The 16,922-nt window shown below is 35.8% G+C and overlaps 3 protein-coding genes across 3 annotated transcripts; 1 reads left to right on the top strand and 2 right to left on the bottom strand.

Moving 5' to 3' along the window:
• Positions 1-1,624: 1,624 nt before the first annotated feature.
• LOC149406573 (lipid-binding serum glycoprotein family protein) lies at positions 1,625-4,544 on the bottom strand. The gene is made up of 6 exons (XM_089607612.1): positions 4,060-4,544; positions 3,807-3,946; positions 2,945-3,296; positions 2,587-2,835; positions 2,145-2,270; positions 1,625-2,052 (listed from the first exon to the last, which is right to left on the bottom strand). Exons 1-6 carry the CDS (start codon positions 4,501-4,503, stop codon positions 1,885-1,887), a joined length of 1,479 nt encoding a protein of 492 aa, XP_089463738.1. The 5' UTR covers positions 4,504-4,544; the 3' UTR covers positions 1,625-1,884.
• Positions 4,545-8,653: 4,109 nt separating this feature from the next.
• On the top strand, positions 8,654-11,569 carry CPZ (Metallo-hydrolase/oxidoreductase superfamily protein). The gene is made up of 8 exons (XM_089607621.1): positions 8,654-9,146; positions 9,625-9,787; positions 9,901-9,971; positions 10,146-10,241; positions 10,329-10,442; positions 10,575-10,643; positions 10,728-10,802; positions 11,008-11,569. Exons 1-8 carry the CDS (start codon positions 8,772-8,774, stop codon positions 11,095-11,097), a joined length of 1,053 nt encoding a protein of 350 aa, XP_089463747.1. The 5' UTR covers positions 8,654-8,771; the 3' UTR covers positions 11,098-11,569.
• On the bottom strand, positions 11,371-16,355 carry LOC149406571 (Beta-ketoacyl synthase). The gene is made up of 14 exons (XM_089607617.1): positions 15,865-16,355; positions 15,488-15,717; positions 15,102-15,209; positions 14,931-15,002; positions 14,733-14,819; positions 14,426-14,577; positions 13,366-13,446; positions 13,234-13,267; positions 13,083-13,149; positions 12,920-12,996; positions 12,745-12,805; positions 12,580-12,662; positions 11,981-12,052; positions 11,371-11,754 (listed from the first exon to the last, which is right to left on the bottom strand). Exons 1-14 carry the CDS (start codon positions 16,016-16,018, stop codon positions 11,590-11,592), a joined length of 1,443 nt encoding a protein of 480 aa, XP_089463743.1. The 5' UTR covers positions 16,019-16,355; the 3' UTR covers positions 11,371-11,589.
• Positions 16,356-16,922: the final 567 nt, after the last annotated feature.

Below are 16,922 nucleotides of genomic sequence, written 5' to 3'. Positions count from 1 at the left end.
CACAATGGGTCTATTTTTGAAGATCTCAACGCCACGAATTTGTAGGATCTGAAATCACTCAATTTCGAGTTCATATGAGAAAGATACGAATTTTTTAAGTTTTGATGCAAAAAAAATTATTTGAAAAAAAATAAGAGAGAGAAAGTGACGAATTTGTTAATAAATAAGGGCAAATCAGATCTTAATTATTGCCACATAAGCCATTTGGATATATCCCTAAAAATTGACAAATATAAACTAGATCCAAAATCACATTGTGGTCTAGTTACAAATGTCAGTGTAGCAAAATAGTCAAAATGTAACTATGAAATTTGTTTTTAGCATACGTTTCACAATTTTTAGGGAAATAACCAACAGGTTTATATGGCAATAATTAAGGTCTGATTTGCTCTTATTTATTAACAAATTCGTCAGTTTCTCTCTCTAATTTTTTCTTACATTTTTTTTACATAAAAACTTTAAAAAACCATATCTATCGCATATGAACTCGAAATTGAGTGATTCCAAATCCTACGGATTCATGACGCCGAGATCTTCAAAAATAGATCTATTGTGTTTGATGAAAAATCATGTTTAATACCATAGATGTAGAAAAATCACATTACTACCTTAAATATGGAAATAAATGAAATTTTTTGAAATTATAAAAAAAAATGGAAACGTAAATATGATACATTAAACATAATTTTTCATCAAACACAATGGGTCTATTTTTGAAGATCTCGACGCCATGAATTTGTAGTATATGAAATCACTCAATTTCGAGTTCGTATGAAGAAGATACGAATTTTTGAAGCTTTGATGCAAAAAAATTATTTGAAAAAAAATAGGAGAGAAAGTGACGAATTTGTTAATAAATAATGGCAAATAAGACCTTAATTATTGTCACATAAGCCATTTGGTTATATCCCTAAAAATTATCAAACATAGGTTAAATCCAAAATCACATGTTTAAAGTGGCATAATTAGTTACAAATATTCCACTTTAAACATGTAATTTTAGATCTAGTTTATGTTTGACAATTTTTAAAGATATAAACAAATGACTTATGTAAAACATGTTGGCTATTTTGGCTAAAAATGAAATGATTGCAATTGCAATCTAAAACACATAAGCAACAACAATAAGATTAATTCAAAATAAAAATTGCAAAAAAAAATAAAAAAATAAAAAAATTAATTGCTTGGCCTTGAAATTTTCTACCCCTTATGTTTGAATTTTGTATAAACTCTAGTCTTATAAATGAATCGAGGTCAAAAGAAGACTCGTTTTATTTTTTTAGATCACCAAAAACGAGGCTCCTTTTGACCTACGTCCTTTTGAACAACCAGGCCCACACAAAATTTTACTTGCTATATAAGATTTTAAACTAACACAGCACCGAACTTCGTAGTCAAATAAAGTTTCAAACAAATCACACGTCATTTCTCTTAAATTGCCAAAAAAAAAAAATAATGATCGCTTATGATTATTTTGTAATAAACAGATTTTACTTCTTGACCAAACTTTTTTTTTTCCTTCCCTATTTAGAGTAATGTCAAAGTTATTTGAAAAATTAATAACGTGATAGGCTAACAAAAGCATGAAGGAAAAGATTGTGACCGCTTATATTGCATGCTAAGATAAGAAAAGATTATCGTCGCTTCACAATTATGAGAGCTCAAAGTGGAACACTGTACTTTCCAATGAGTGACATTACAGTGTAACTTACAGATTTAATTGGCACTTGCAATAACAAAGTAACATATTCACTTTTGCGCATCCAAGTGATGGAATGAATGGTTTTGAGTCACATATACAAAGAGCGACACTGTACAAAAGAGCCAATGATGACCGTTGCCATTTATATAGCCACAAGCAATTCAAACAGTATTCACTAAATCTCATTCGGTGTAATTTACATCTCCACGGACAGCGATTCTCGAGTTGAAGTACAAGAGCTCAGCGTTTTGCAGCGTAAAACCTTGAAAGATGGGTAAAGGCAATCCTTTTCCTAGGATTTTGTTGGCATATGGCAAGAAAGCAGTTTGAACAATGGTCCAAATTACAGGCTGCGATGCGAGCAAAATCAAACTTTTAATCAGTACAAAATCGGAAAGTGAACATCAATATAAAGTGAAAGAAAGAACGAGACGTTAATCACCTGGATCAAATACAGACGTAGATTACCAATTTTGCTCCATTTGAGTGACATTGCAAAATCTTCCAGTTTCACATTCCCAGCGAGGTTATTGCCGGAGATTCTGGCCGAACCAGAGCCACGAATCACCTGCATGAAAAATCAAACTTAATCAATACTTGAGACACAGTCACAAATTCCGTGAAGAGTTTAACTTGTGCAATTTTAAATCCACAATGTAATAGTGGATCGATACTAAATTCCCATGATTAGCCTCTTATAGACACCCTTATCAAATAAACTGTTAGTCAAATTAAAAGCACCGGGATAAAAATGTGATAATCTCGGAAACACAGTAGCTGAGGGTGAGATCTGGTGAAATTGATACACAGCGATGAAAGAGACAAAGTTTCTTCATATCGTTGGTTGGAAAAAAAAATTAACGTTTTTTGTTGCATAAACTTACCAATGAGATACACGCGACTGGTATGATTTCACCTGCTTGCACAACATCGATTGTCAGGTCTGCATAGACGGTCGATCCGATTTTATGCTCTGAGATCACTATAACTGGCGCTGAAGATAAAGAGATATTCAAATTCATATCCTCGTTCGGGTATTTTCTGTATAGTTGGGGAATAACAAATCTCCATCCGGCGGTGTTTAAAAGAGATTGATCTGGTATTTTATCAACATTCCATTGCATAAAGTCTGACTGGCCAAAAATGAGAACTTTCTATGAGTAAAATAGAGAATAGTCCAGATGTTCTAAGCATGATGACTAATATTCAAGATGTACTTCCAAAACAATCGGGTAAACTTACATTGAAGTACAGCGTTGATGCTGAGTTAAACACGGCATCATCCAGCGAAATCTCAAGCATTTTCGAGGGATTCGTGAAGGAAAGCAAAGACTGTGAGTTCTTGCCGTGTTTAGGAGGGTCTGGGCCGATCTTCCTAGGGGAAAACAGACCATTGATCTCGAAACCAATAGAAGAGTTTGTCAATAATGGCTCATTAACGAAAGTCACGTTGAGAGAAGCCTCGTCATCCACTGGAATTTCGTCTGGAAGGCCTTGCAGAAGCAAATCAAGCTTCGAAACCCCTTCTTCCAAATTCTTGGTGATGGCATTTTCCACCGCGGATACTATTTGTTCTTCAAAGACATCGATCATCCTAACACACGAAAAGATATACGGCCAGATCTCAAAACACAGATAAAATGATAATATATAACAAAAACAAGGAAAAATTATTTACAAAATAGCCATTTGAAACTAATTGATTAACAAAATATCCAAAGTTTCAATTTTTCAGCAAAATAGGCAAAGTTTCAAGTTTTCAGCAAAAGAGTCAAAGTTATCACTTTTGACATTTTTTTGACGGTTTATATAAGCAATTTATCACTTCTAAAAAAATGAATCACAGGGTTCAAAAAAATTATTGAAATGCACATTTTGGTTATTTCACTAGTTTTGGACAAACCTTTGTTATTTTGCAAATCCACTAATTTGAATCGGCTATTTTAGCTATAAAACTCCAAAGTCAAAGGAATTGGATGTAAATCACAATTCACATAGTGCTAGTAAGAATCCAATTAGAGTGCATAGTGTGAGCCATGAGGTACAATATGAGCAACAAAGAACAAGCCACCAAATTAGAGATATGAAACGAAAATTTGGTTACCCTTGATAAAGCCAAGAAGCTCCTCCGTCTAATTTAATGGAGATTTCTTCGACCATAGACCCACAGTCCACAAGGGAAAGCTTTGGCTTTCCTTCTTGGATCTCCAAACCCAATGTAAGCCCAACTTCCATTCCTTCAATCTACCCAGAAGCACAACCCATCTTCGTTGGAAAAAAGTCAACCAAGTACGATCATATAACATACAGAAAAATGACATCATCGGCTTTTTGCTTGAAAAGATAATTTTGGTTACCGTTATAGAGGCATTTCCATGGTCCGACACCGAAATGGGATAGAGCCAGGTGGTATAAGAGTAATGCCAGTCCATGCTCAAACGACAAGTCGTTTCGGAAGCGACGATCGCGACACCCGAATCGCCGGGCTTCACGACCGACGACCCGACTCCGAAGCCGTGGATCGTCACGTTCGAGAGAACCATGTGAACGCTTCCCAAGAAGGGGATTTTTAGGGATTTCTGAATCTGGGGAAGCTCGAGAGGGCTTAAGGAAGAGACGGCCTTGGAGACGAGCAAGTCCTTCGCGAAATCGAGGCCAGTTTGGGAGATTTGTATGGAAGTGAACGATTGAGAACTTGATTCAGTGGTCGTTAATACAGTTGCCGTGACTCCGAGAACTAGGGCGATGATCATCGACCGTGTAGCCATGGAAACTGATCTATGCTTTTTTTTTTTTTGCATCGAGAAGTAGAAAGATGGTTAGATTAGAGCACACCCCGTTGCTGAAAATGAAAGAAAATAACAAAATTATTTATTCTCAAAAGAAAATAACAATTCAATCCGATGACTATTCCTTTGATTTTCCAGCAATATTTTATGACTTAATTATACGTCAAAAACTATTTTATACATCAAATTTATCCCCTAATTTACGGTAAAGACTTTTGTGACGAGTTCACGACTCACAACTCCCCTACAAAAAAACAATAAAACTTTAAAATTGTTCTACGTATCACGCAATGTATATGGATAATAAAAAAAGGAAACTTGATAAACCAAGCTCAGTGTAGCATCCGATTTGAAAACCAAGTCATATTTTGGATCCTTTAGAGAAACCAAGCATTTGATCATGTGAATTGTTCAAATTACCCTTAAATTAAAAATATTTTCAAAATCAAGCCTTTCTCTCCACTCCCATTCCCTTCACGCGTACCTTTTCAATTCAAAAACAATAAAAAAAAAAAAAAAAAAAAAGCGCTCAGCCCGCACAGTCCATCTCTCTTCACTTCTCCCCGTCGGTCATCTTCATGCACGCACGCCCATCGTCGCAAACCCCGACGCATGGCAAACCCCGAAGAAAAATGGGTAAGTTTCGATCCCTAATTCGATGATATTTTGTAAGAGATTTGTTTGATTTCCTGAAGAAAAAAAAAAGAGTTTGAGTTCGTCATGTTGGATCCAGAAAAAGGTTCGAAATTGTTGTCTGTAATTTCGAACTTTATAGCTGTTATTTCAATTGCATTTCGAAGGTTACGATGCCCACGCCCTGATTCGTTTAAACTCAAATTTTTTGGGCCTTCTATGTAGTTAACTAGTTGAGAGAAGAAAAATGGGTAAGTTTCGATTCCTAATTCGATGATATTTTGTAAGAGAGTTGTTTGATTTCCTGAGAAAAAGAGTTTGAGTTCGTCATGTAGGATCCAGAAAAAAAGTTCGAATTTGTTGTCTGTAATTTCGAACTTTATAGCTGTTATTTCGATTGAATTTCGAACTTTTTAACTTGTACAGATTTTACTTCTAATGTATACTTTTTAACTTCTTAACAAGTTCAAACGTTAATATATGTTGTTTATTTGATGATACTTGGGTGAACGAAGTCTGCGTACGTGAATGAAGAGGGCGTTGGCCCACCACTTGGAGATGAGAAGGTTTCAATGCTAGAACGGCGTTTGACTGATGTGGAGCATAATGTTAAGAAAATGTGTAGGGAGCATAAGCTCATGAGGAAGCAACCACCGTGGCGGCCCCCGATGACGACGACGACTTCGTCAACCCTCCGGCGAAAGAGACGGCAAGAACTGTGGCAGCCCCCAAGACGGCAACCTCTGTGGCAGCCCCCGATGCAAGCACTGTGGCAGCCCCCGATGACGACGACGACGACTTCGTTAACCCTCCGGCGAAAGAATCTGTCCGCGTCTATGGTAAGTTCTCAATTTTCAAACTGTTTTGCCTATATTTCATGGTTTATGTGCTTTTTAATTAATTTATGTTGGATTATGTAGTTTCGAATAGAAGGAGCAAGCGGCCCATAAAGCATGATGATTACACTCCGTTGAACACAGCCAAACTGAAAAGCCTGAAAAAGGGGTGATGAAAATTACTTTGGTAGTGTTGGAGACTAGTTTTTAGGATGAAAATTGAGTTTGTAATGTTTATTGATAATTACTTTGGTAGTTTTGGAGCCTAGGTTTTTGGATGAAAATTGGGTTTGTAATGTTTACTGATAATTACTTTGGTATTTTTGGAGACTAGTTTTTTTGATGATATTTTGGTTTGTAATTAAATCCATTACAAAAAATATATGAAATGTCTGAAATCCATCACATAAACTAACTGAAATGTCTGAAATCCATAAAAATAACTGAAATGTCTGAAATCAAATACATAAAATAACTAAAACCTCTGAAATACATTACATGAATAACCTGAAATGTCTGAAATCAAACACATAAACTAACTGAAAACTCTGAAATCTTTTACAAAAAATAACTGAAATGTCTGAAATCCTTTACAAAAAATAACTGAAATGTCTGAAATCAAATACATAAAATAACTGAAACCTCAGAAATACATTACATGAATAACTTGAAATGTCTGAAATCAAACACTTAAACTAAGTGAAAACTCTGAAATCCTTTACAAAAAATAACTGAAATGTCTGAAATCCATTACAGAAAATAACTGAAATGTCTGAAATCAAACACATAAACTAACTGAAAACTCTGAAATCAAACACATAAAATAACTGAAAACTCTGAAATCCTTTACACAAAATAACTGACATGTCTGAAATTTAACACAGGAATAACCTGAAATGTCTGAAATCAAACACATAAACTAACTGAAAACTCTGAAATCCATTACATAAAATAACTGAAATGTCTGAAATCAAACACATGAATAACTGAAAACTCTAAAATCCATTACATAAAATAACTGAAAACTCTGAAATCCAACACATGAATAACTGAAAACTCTAAAATCCAGTACATAAAATAACAGAAAACTCTGAAATCCATTACATAAAATAACTGAAATGTCTGAAATTCAACACATGAATAACTGAAAGCTCTAAAATCCATTACATAAAATAACCGAAATGTCTGAAATCCAACACATGAATAACTGAAAACTCTAAAATCCATTACATAAAATAACTGAAAAATCTGAAATCCATTACATAAAATAACTGAAATAAACAACATATGCTCCCTACACATTTTCTTAACATTATGCTCCACATCAGTCAAACGCCGTTCTAGCATTGAAACCTTCTCATCTCCAGGTGGTGGGCCAACGCCTTCTTCGTTCACGTACGCAGACTTCGTTCACCCAAGTACCATCAAATAAACAACATATATTAACGTTTGAACCAGTTAAGAAGTTAAAAAGTATACATTAGAAGTAAAATCTGTACAAGTTAAAAAGTTCGAAATTCAATCGAAATAACAGCTATAAAGTTCGAAATTACAGACAACAAATTCGAACTTTTTTCTGGATCCAACATGACGAACTCAAACTCTTTTTCTCAGGAAATCAAACAACTCTCTTACAAAATATCATCGAATTATGGATCGAAACTTACCCATTTTTCTTCTCTCAACTGGTTAACTACATAGAAGGCCCAAAAAATTTGAGTTTAAACGAATCAGGGCGTGGGCATCGTAACCTTCGAAATGCAATTGAAATAACAGCTATAAAGTTCGAAATTACAGACAACAATTTCGAACCTTTTTCTGGATCCAACATGACGAACTCAAACTCTTTTTTTTTTTCTTCAGGAAATCAAACAAATCTCTTACAAAATATCATCGAATTAGGGATCGAAACTTACCCATTTTTCTTCGGGGTTTGCGACGATGGGCGTGCGTGCATGAGGATGACCGACGGGGAGAAGTGAAGAGAGATGGACTGTGCGGGCTGAGCGTTTTTTTTATTGTTTTTGAATTGAAAAGGCACGCGTGAAGGGAATGAGAGTGGAGAGAAAGGCTTGATTTTGAAAAGATTTTTAATTTAAGGGTAATTTGGACAATTCACATGGTCAAATGCTTGGTTTCCCTAAAGGATCCAAATTATGGCTTGGTTTTCAAATCAGATGCTACACTGAGCTTGGTTTATCAAGTTTCGCAATAAAAAATCGTGAGTGATGTCAGATAGCAGTACTCTATAATTAAAATTATTCTACGTATCACGCAGTGTATGGATAGTAAAAAATCGTGAGTGATGTCAGATAGCAGTACTCCATAATTTAAGATTTAGTTAACTTTTGACGCTATGAAAATTTAACATTCCAATTATACCCTTAACGAACTTTATTTATTTCGATATTTATTAATAAATAGAGTATGGAGATGCACCATAATCATGGGTATTACTCCTTCCTTAGCAATTTAACCTATTAACATTTAACTTAAATATTCAATATAATAAACTAAACTATGACAGCTTAGTAAAAAAAAAAGATAATAATATACTACATGATATCCACACTGATAAAAAAAGATTGAGACTTGAGAGATCTTTTTTTTTTTTTTTTTTACATTATTTTTTAACTGGAAATAAATGGATTAATATTTTACAGCACTAGTAGCACTACTAACACTCCCAAGTGGATATCTTTAGAAACCAACAAAAGAAAAAAAAAATCTTTCTTCCACAATCCAAAAACCTCTGTAAAACCCTCCATATGAACCCTCTCTAATAACGAACAACCACACCCACATTAGAAGATGCAAATCCCTATGCCGACCTTATCACCACCGACTCCGACGCCGGCGAAGCCCCCGGCGCTATTCCCGGCCCACCACCACCCGCGGAGGCCGGTCCTCCGGCTGCGGGTCGGCGCCGTGAGGGATTCCGGCGGGGGGTATCTTCCGGCGATCAGCCGGGCGATCGAGGACGAGGAGTTCCGGCTAGCCCGGTCTCAGGTGGCCCGGCGGGGAATCGAAGTGGAGGGACTGGCCATCGAAGGACTCTCCGTCGGAGGCCACGAGACGTGCGTCATAATCCCGGAGTTCAAGTCCGCCTTCGATATCGGCCGATGCCCCGCCAGAGCTATCCACCAGAACTTTCTCTTCATCACTCACGCCCATCTCGACCACATCGTATGTCAATCCCACATGTTAATTTCCATTTTTTTTAGGGTAAATAGTCCTGAAGATGATATCTTGGCCTCGGAACTGATTATTTTTTGGCAAACTAAAGAGTCTTTTTTTATAGCATTCTAATATTTTAATCTCTTCACAAGTGGGCTGGATTTTAGTCATACCCGAAACCCAAACTGAACACTAGTTGAGTGTAGATTATTGAAGCCTTTGCATTCATTACGATTTTCTTACACATTTGAAGATGTTAGAATCTGCTGAAAGCCATAGAGACATACATTGATAAGTTTTTTTTTTTTTTTTTTCCTATTATGTTATATCGGATTAATTCCACATTTTGTCTTCGGAAAGGCACATGTTGAGTTGGGAGATTATAACAGGTTTTTTTCAATCATCCGACGATTAGCTTAGTTTTATATATGCCAACATTTTGGTACAAGATATATCGGGTTTAGTAAATTTATTTATTTATTTTCAGGGTGGGCTACCAATGTACGTTGCTAGTCGTGGTCTGTACAGCTTGAAACCTCCGACGATATTCGTGCCTCCTTGCATCGAAGACGACGTGGAGAAACTGTTCGACATTCATAGGAGTATGGGACAAGTTGATCTGGACATTGATTTGGTCCCCTTGGATGTTGGTGTGTATATATACTATATAGCTCTCTCGTGTTTTTAGTTTCATCAATCGTATCTTTTTAAGACTTTGTATTGTACTTTGTACATATATGTATCTCATTTGGCTTGAATTCAGGAGAGACTTTTGAAATGCGGAACAACCTTGTCGTACGACCATTTAGAACCCAGCACGTTATACCGAGCCAGGTATGGTTCATTATATTATTTACATTATTTTTGTTATTATTGCTTTAGTTAGTTTATATGTAATGTCTTCCAAGCATATTTTTTTCCCCTGTTTTAGTGAGGTTGTTTCTAGTACGTAGTTTTCACGTCCTTAAAAGGCTTAGTTTTGATCTGGGTTAAATTTTCAATGTGCAGGGTTATGTAATCTACTCGGTTAGAAAAAAATTAAAGACGCAATTTATTCATCTCAAAGGAAAACAAATTGAGAAACTGAAGAAATCGGGTGCAGAGGTTTGTAGTAACAATATTTAAAAGGAATTGATTTGGATCATGAATTAGTGACATCCATTTGACAAAGAGATTTATCCCATTGTTTAGATCACAGACACTATACTATCTCCCGAGGTGGCCTTTACTGGAGATACGACGTCAGATTTCATGCTTGACCCGCGAAACGCCGATGCTTTGAGGGCAAAGATTCTAATAACTGAGGTGTGAAGTTTGATGATAAAGCTTTTAGATTTAAAAAAAAAAAAAAAAAAACCTCATTGTCTGCTTTACATCGATGAACATGTGTCACAACTTGGTAGATCTTTTTGGTAAAAGGTGTAAGTTTTTCAACAGGCAACTTTCCTGGACGAAAGCGTGAGTGTTGATCATGCAAGGCAACATGGCCATACTCATATATACGAGGTATACTTTGATTTTGATTTTATTTAACTCCTTGGATTAGGCCAATCTTATGTCATTTATGTAAAATGTCTAATGACGACGCAGATTATGGAAAAGGCTGAATGGATTAGGAATAAGGCAATCGTGTTGACCCATTTCTCATCCCGTTACAACTTAGAGGTGTGCTTATATTTCTCTTTCTTTTTTCTTGCTGGCGGAACAAAACTTGGAACATTTTGCTTCTGCGACGACAAACATGAGATATCCAAATTAGAATCTATATTCTCTGCATTCATTGCGCACAGCATTTATCTGGTTTGTAATTTAAAAAAAAAAACGTGAAAGATGTTACGTTGGCTGATAAATCCGGTGATGGAAATTGCAGGACATACGTCAAGCGGTATCGAAGTTACAGTCCAAGATTTCGAGCAAAGTGGTACCTCTTACTGAGGGATTTAAATCCAAATACACTTAGATTGTATAGCCATTTTGGTCAACTATTAGCAGTAGTAAAAAATATGTGTAATCTATTCCTTGTTCTAAGTTCTAACTCCATCAACAGTATAGGTTTTGAGAATGATTACGTTAACCATTTAAAAGTCGACGGTAAAGCTTATCATGTTTTTAAGGAAGGCCTGGATCGTGTCCACAACCACAAGTAATAATAAATGGGGAAATTCTAAGAATACGTCGTTTAAAGGTGGTAATTCTTAAAATACCTAATGTTTTCAAACTAAACATGAAGACCTCATTTTATCACACCATATATTATTTACTTATTCTTCTTGTACACCATAAATTCAAAAAAAAAAAAAAAAAAAAACGTGGGTGGCCTGGATCAATCTGAAGCATTTAGACAAGCAGCTCAGATGATAAGGTAGCACAAGCATATGGATAAAAATGGAACCTTTGCCAGCTTTGAGAACATAAAAAAATAAAAATAAAAATTTCTGGTAAACTTCGTTTTTCAATGAGCAGAGGTGAATAGCAGGGACGAATTTGTTCCTCCGAACCCAAAAGAGTTCGATAAAGCTGCTTTTATTTCCATCTCCTTAGTCGCGTCTAAAGGCGCAAAGGAACCGCTAAATACCGGATCAGGTTTCGTGAGATTCAGCGTCAACGGTGCGATTCCCTGCCCAGACATAACACATAAGTAATCATTGCTAATTGTGTTAATTAATGGGTACACTATAATATGGCTATTCGAAAAAAGAATCAATCTTTCATCTCTCGTAACTAACTCGCCTAAAAAACTAACTAGTTACTTGCTCTTCTATCTATTCATTATCTCGGATTCATATATATACGAACGAAACACTCCAGAACAGAAAAAAGATTCATTGAATAGAATCGCATACGTGGTGTATCGCTAGAATTGTAAATATCGCTTCAACGGCTCCAGCTGCTCCAAGTAGATGGCCTATAGCACCCTGTAAACACAAGATTATAAAGAAAATTACAAATCGATTGTTCGACGGTTTTGATATGGGAAAAAAATTCAAAAAATTAGCCAAATAAGCCACCGAAAGTCTAAGAATTGCTAGATAGCCAACTTTTTGTAAATTTTTTTGTAAATAACCACCTCAACTTATTTACGGCACTCAAAAAGACAAAAATACCCAAAAATATTCCCACCTGTTTTTGGTTTTTTTGTCTTTTTGAGTGCCGTAAATAAGTTGAGGTGACTATTTATAGAAAATTTACAAAAGGTTGGCTATTATACAAAACGTTATAAGTCAAATGGCTATATAGCTAAAAGACCCAAAAAAATTAGCTCAATAGTCTTGCTCAGTGGAAGAGAAATTTATAAAAATAAATAAATAAACCGGCTGGCAGCGTTAATTTTTTTTTTTATTTTTTTTATATATATGTTTTTTTTTAACAGTGGACTAACTGAAGTGGCAACAAAAGCAAAGCCGAAATCTGCAAATCATTCTGATCACAATTGAGAGTATACTTTTGTGGAGGAGAAGGCCAAAGTGCCAGATGTGGCATGGTCGCCGAAGGTACTTTTGATCGCATTTGCTTCCGCTTTATCACCTGAATTATCCGAAAGGACATCAATTCAACATCGAAGTTTGTGAACAACAATATCAGATATCAAGTTCCAGAGAGTTGACACCTAAGAGAGTTGATGTCGCGTGGGCATTTATATAATCCACTTGTTCTGGATTAAGTCCAGACTGCACGTAAAGGAAGAGCAGAAAAAAAAAATCAGAATCATCTCAACCCGTTGATAATATTCCCTCGAGGATAAAGATATGGGGTTCAACACTGTATCGCAGCTATGCTTTTACCTGCTTTATGGCACGTATCATTGCTAGACTAGCACCTCGTCCATCAATACTCGGTTGAGTAATATGATAAGCGTCACCTAGTTTACAGACACAAACTCTTCAGAATCTCAACAGTGTCGTTTTTTCGTTGAGACAAATTTTACAGATGCCACGAAGAAACAACCTGACATCCCATAACCACGAAGCTCGGCGTAGATTTTAGCTCCTCGTTCTTTCGCGTGCTCGAGTTCCTTTGATTCGGGTTTTAAGATCAAATACACAAATACAGAAATATAAGTCGATAACATGGTATTTCACCGACATGAAGAACTCACCTCCAAAACCAAAACACCAGAACCTTCACCTACTCTGAGATCCAAGTAAGATATCAGGTAGGACAAGAAAATTTCAAAATCATAACAACAATAAAAAAAAATGAACCGGCAATTTTAAGTGTTTGTACTTACACAAATCCATCTCTAGACTCGTCGAATGGTCGTGAGGCTTCTTTTGGTGAAGAATTAAAGTTTGAGGATAAAGCCCTTGACCTGGAAATTTCCAATATTAGCTTATGTAATCTTCAATCTTCGCATATTCAGAGCTAGTCTTTGCAAGCATAACTCTCTTTTTTTTGCTTTCAATAAATCTAAATTCTATCATTAGAAACTGGAAGAGCACAGCCAAAGAAAAATCCAAAAATAAAATTGGGTTTACTTTCATTTGTATATAGCAAGAAAGTTTTAAAAAAGCTAATGAGTTTGAATAACAAAAGAGGAGAAATACCACAAGCTGACTATATGTTGGGAAAACCTTTTTGGAAAATAGACCAAGCTTCCCATTTTATTTTACACTTGTCACCTGACTGATAATATTACTTACCTTTGTTTAATTGCTATAAAGCTCTTTTTTTTCTTTCTTTCTTTCAAAGTGTGCCTAGTTGCCCAATAGACGTGAAACGAAACCTTGGCTATTTTACAAAAGGCTGAGCTTTCAACCGCAGCTTAGAAAGCCAATAGATAGGCAAATGGGAAAGGTTCAACATAGCATAGGCTCCGTTTGGAACCCATAAACTAGGAGGGAAAAGGAAAATTGAATCCCTCTTATGTTTCTTGTGTTGTTTGGATGGAGGGAAAATAGAAGGAAAATAAAAATAAGAGAGAGAAAATACGAGGGAATATTTGTCACTAACAAAGGGATTCCGTGGAAAATGAAATTCATCCAAATTTCTACATGTTTTAGGCCTGCGCTTGTGTCATAATTTCTCACTTTCCCCTCTTATTTTCCCTTCCAATTTCCTAGTCCCTCGCATTTTCCGAGTTCCAAACAGAGCTGTTAAGTGTAGTAATCCTTTCTGTAATAGAATTGCTTAGGTGTACAATAAGCTTACGTGCACTGCTGTGTAGGCTATGACTATGCTTAGACTATATAAGCCAAAGCCTTCGTGTATTGACATTTGAGATTGTATGAATAAAAGAAATCTCCCTCTATTTTCTCTCTGCTACATAGAGAGTTGGATTAAGAGATTACTTGCAAAACCCAGCTATGGACAAGGCATCGACGCTGGCCTCGGTCCCACCGGCCACCATAACATCCGCGTCTCCGAATTGAATCATCCTCGCAGCATCGCCGATGGAATGCGCGCCCGTCGCACAAGCCGTCACTGCCGCATGATTCGGCCCCTGACACAAGAGACTTGAGAGGTAAATTTTTTTTTTTTTACAAACAAATCTAAATGTTCACCTCCCCAAAGAAAAATTATCACTAAATAAAATTACTATTTCCTTGTTTTGTTTTTGTTTTTAATTATTATTATTTGCAATGAAAGAGCATGCACCTGAAATCCGTACTCTATGCTCACATGACCAGCTGCCATGTTGATCAATATTTTCGGGATAAAAAATGGACTAAGTCGACGGATACGCTGCAATAAAAATAAATTAAAAAGATACAAGTTGAAAAATTGGAATTAAAACAAACAAAGCATTTAGTAGTAGTAGAATGATCTGAAATTCATCATCCGAGTTATGCTTACCTTCTCAACAATCAATTGTGATGCATCCAAAATATCACTGACGCTTCCGATTCCCCCACCAATTGAGACTCCCTGGGGGGTTAATAAAAGAAATAAGAGAAAAAAAATATTAATAATAACAATACTACGGTCGATCATTTATTTTATTTAACGAACAAAAACTATGCTTACCGTTCTTTCCCTGTCTTCTTGGTCAGAGGGTATCCAATGGGCGTCTTCTAGAGCTTCCTGAGCCGCACATAATGCGTATCCTATGAACCTCGAAATCGATCGATGTTCCTGAAACAGATAATACATGAAGCTATTGATAATCTAGACCCGAAAAAACTACGGATCATGTCACAATCAGAATTGGATGAAAAACAAAAAAAACTAGTCCACTTTTTCAACGAAAAATGATTAATCCACGGAATCTTTTCTACAAACATCTTGTGATGGAATTGCACTAAAAAAAACTCACTAGTCGCTACCACCATTTATGTTCCTTAATAACTACTACAAACAGTCTTCGTAGTAGAATTTGGGAAACTACTACATTCTGATTCACAAATCCTCACCTTTGAATGAAGCCACAGCTCTTCATCGAACTCATGGGGATTGGTTCCACAAGGCACCGTGGCAGCGATTTTGGAGCAGAGTTGGTCATAAGTGTACGACTGGGTTTCCTTATCAAAGGCGTTCATTTTGAGATCGTCGGAAGATATAGCCCTAATTCCACACTCTCCTTTTATCAAGCGATTCCATGTCGTCTCAACCCCACAACCCAACGGAGTCACCATTCCCAGTCCTTCACATCAACAACAACAACAAAAGCAAAAAAAGACACTAGCTTTACTTGCGTACGTACCCAGACGAGAATAATTATCAGCGTTTGCTTAAATGATAAAATAAAATATAAAAATTAAGAAAGAATAAGAGTGGTGTTTGTTAGTACCAGTGACAACGACTCTTCGGGAACGAACGATTGGCGGGTCGCCGAGAGCTTTGAAACCATGAGAAGAAGAAGAAGAAGAAGAAGAAGAAGAGAAGCGAGTGAAGAAGATGAAGCGAGAAGGAGAAGAGAAGCTCCGGCGAGCAGAGCTGTACATGATGGCTTTGAAATGTGCTTCTTATTAGAAATTGAATTTGTTTTCGCATTTGAACCCCAAAATCAACTTCTGAAGAATATAAAGTATTCTTTCATCTTTATTTATTGCCGTAAATGTTCGCATTGAAAAATATGACACTCTTGCCACAGTCCCTCGTTTTTTTTTTCTTCTTTTTCATAAAGCTTGAACAACACTTTTAAGAAAGCGGACCGGATCTGCCGTGGTCGGTCGGGCTCGAACGTCTGGTGTTCGGATCCCGATTTGGGCGTGCAGAGATTATTCGATTCTCCGGCGACTGAACAGCCTTGTTCTTCGGTGGCCGCGAGCGAACAATATATAAAAATTATCATTTCGTATATAATATATTTAAGGGTAAATGCTCTATGTTTTTTTTAAGAAAAATATTACTTATATACTCAATTTTTTTTTTTTGTCAAAAATACCACATGTTACTATTTAGTAACCCCGTAACTACTTACACAATTAAGTTTAGATATAAATTTTAACTGTGAAAGTATTTACACGTAACTAAATTTGTAACATGAGATATTTTAGCCCAATAAAAATAAAGAATGAGTATATAAATATCGGTTAGAGCAAACTTTGAGTATTTTTACCTTCATTTTCCCTATATCTTATGGTTTAAATGTGGATAACAGAATTATTATTTCGTATTCTGGTATCTAGCTCATTAATATTTATAGATTAAAGCTTATATATATATATATATATATATATATATATATATATAAGCTTATATATATATGTATATTAATTCAATGAAATAAAACAAATAACATAAGCAAAACACTAATATAGTTGTGGTACTTAGTATATCCTAATTGGTAATTACACACATCATTCAAAGTGAAAATTGTGGGTTCAATTCTCATTCAACAAAGCT

This window comes from Urtica dioica, chromosome 1 (genome assembly GCF_054948205.1).
Source record: "Urtica dioica subsp. dioica isolate 48M chromosome 1, U.dioica_male_clone48M_v1_H2, whole genome shotgun sequence".
Lineage (NCBI taxonomy): Eukaryota > Viridiplantae > Streptophyta > Magnoliopsida > Rosales > Urticaceae > Urtica > Urtica dioica.
The sequence above is the reverse complement of the archived record's forward strand: the minus strand, read 5'-3'. Positions and strand labels throughout refer to the sequence as shown.